General features: G+C 28.8%; 1 protein-coding gene across 1 annotated transcript in view; it reads right to left on the bottom strand.

Annotated features, from left to right (window-relative positions):
* Nucleotides 1–535, bottom strand: part of LOC107589135 (ectonucleotide pyrophosphatase/phosphodiesterase family member 6-like) — a 21,141-nt gene that overhangs the window by 1,805 nt on the left and 18,801 nt on the right. Inside the window, exon 6 of the mRNA XM_016277487.1 lies at nucleotides 6–103. Within this exon, the coding sequence (XP_016132973.1) occupies nucleotides 6–103 (98 nt within the window). The remainder of the gene's footprint in view (nucleotides 1–5; nucleotides 104–535) is intronic.

Here is a 535-nt window from a genome sequence, read left to right as displayed (position 1 = left end):
TCAGCGTCGAGACGAACCTCCCGTTCTTGTAGTGGAAGCGGTCTGGGATCTCTTGTTTCTTATAAACATTCATGTTGTCCACTGTGCTCAGGTTTTGATATATCTGAATCAACACATACAAACAGTTTAAGTTTAAGCAAATGAAATTCACATTTCATCCCAAAACCTAAAGAAAAAAACAAGGCATTAAACTATAAAAAAAAAATTGTATTTCCCGTTATTTTCAGATTTAAAATTAATTATTAATTATTAGCATAATTGTATCGTTATTATACTATAAATTAATTAATTAGTGCATGCTATTCAAAAGAAAAAAAAAGTCATTAAAATGTAATAACTTCTACCTCTTTTTCACCTAAGTTTTATTATAATATTATCGTATTATATTATTATTTTATTTTATAAATGTAATGCAGTTCAACAAACCGTGTACCACCAAGTATAAATAGTTTACTATTTAAATAAATTCTCTTTCTTTCCACAGTATAGTTGTCAAGGAATAGGCTGGATTCAGGTGCGGGTTCAACAGAGGCTT

This window comes from Sinocyclocheilus grahami, unplaced genomic scaffold (assembly GCF_001515645.1).
Source record: "Sinocyclocheilus grahami isolate Dianchi unplaced genomic scaffold, SAMN03320097.WGS_v1.1 scaffold112.1, whole genome shotgun sequence".
NCBI classification, from domain to species: Eukaryota; Metazoa; Chordata; class Actinopteri; order Cypriniformes; family Cyprinidae; genus Sinocyclocheilus; species Sinocyclocheilus grahami.
Note: the sequence above shows the minus strand (reverse complement) of the source record. Positions and strands in the feature narration are given on the sequence as shown.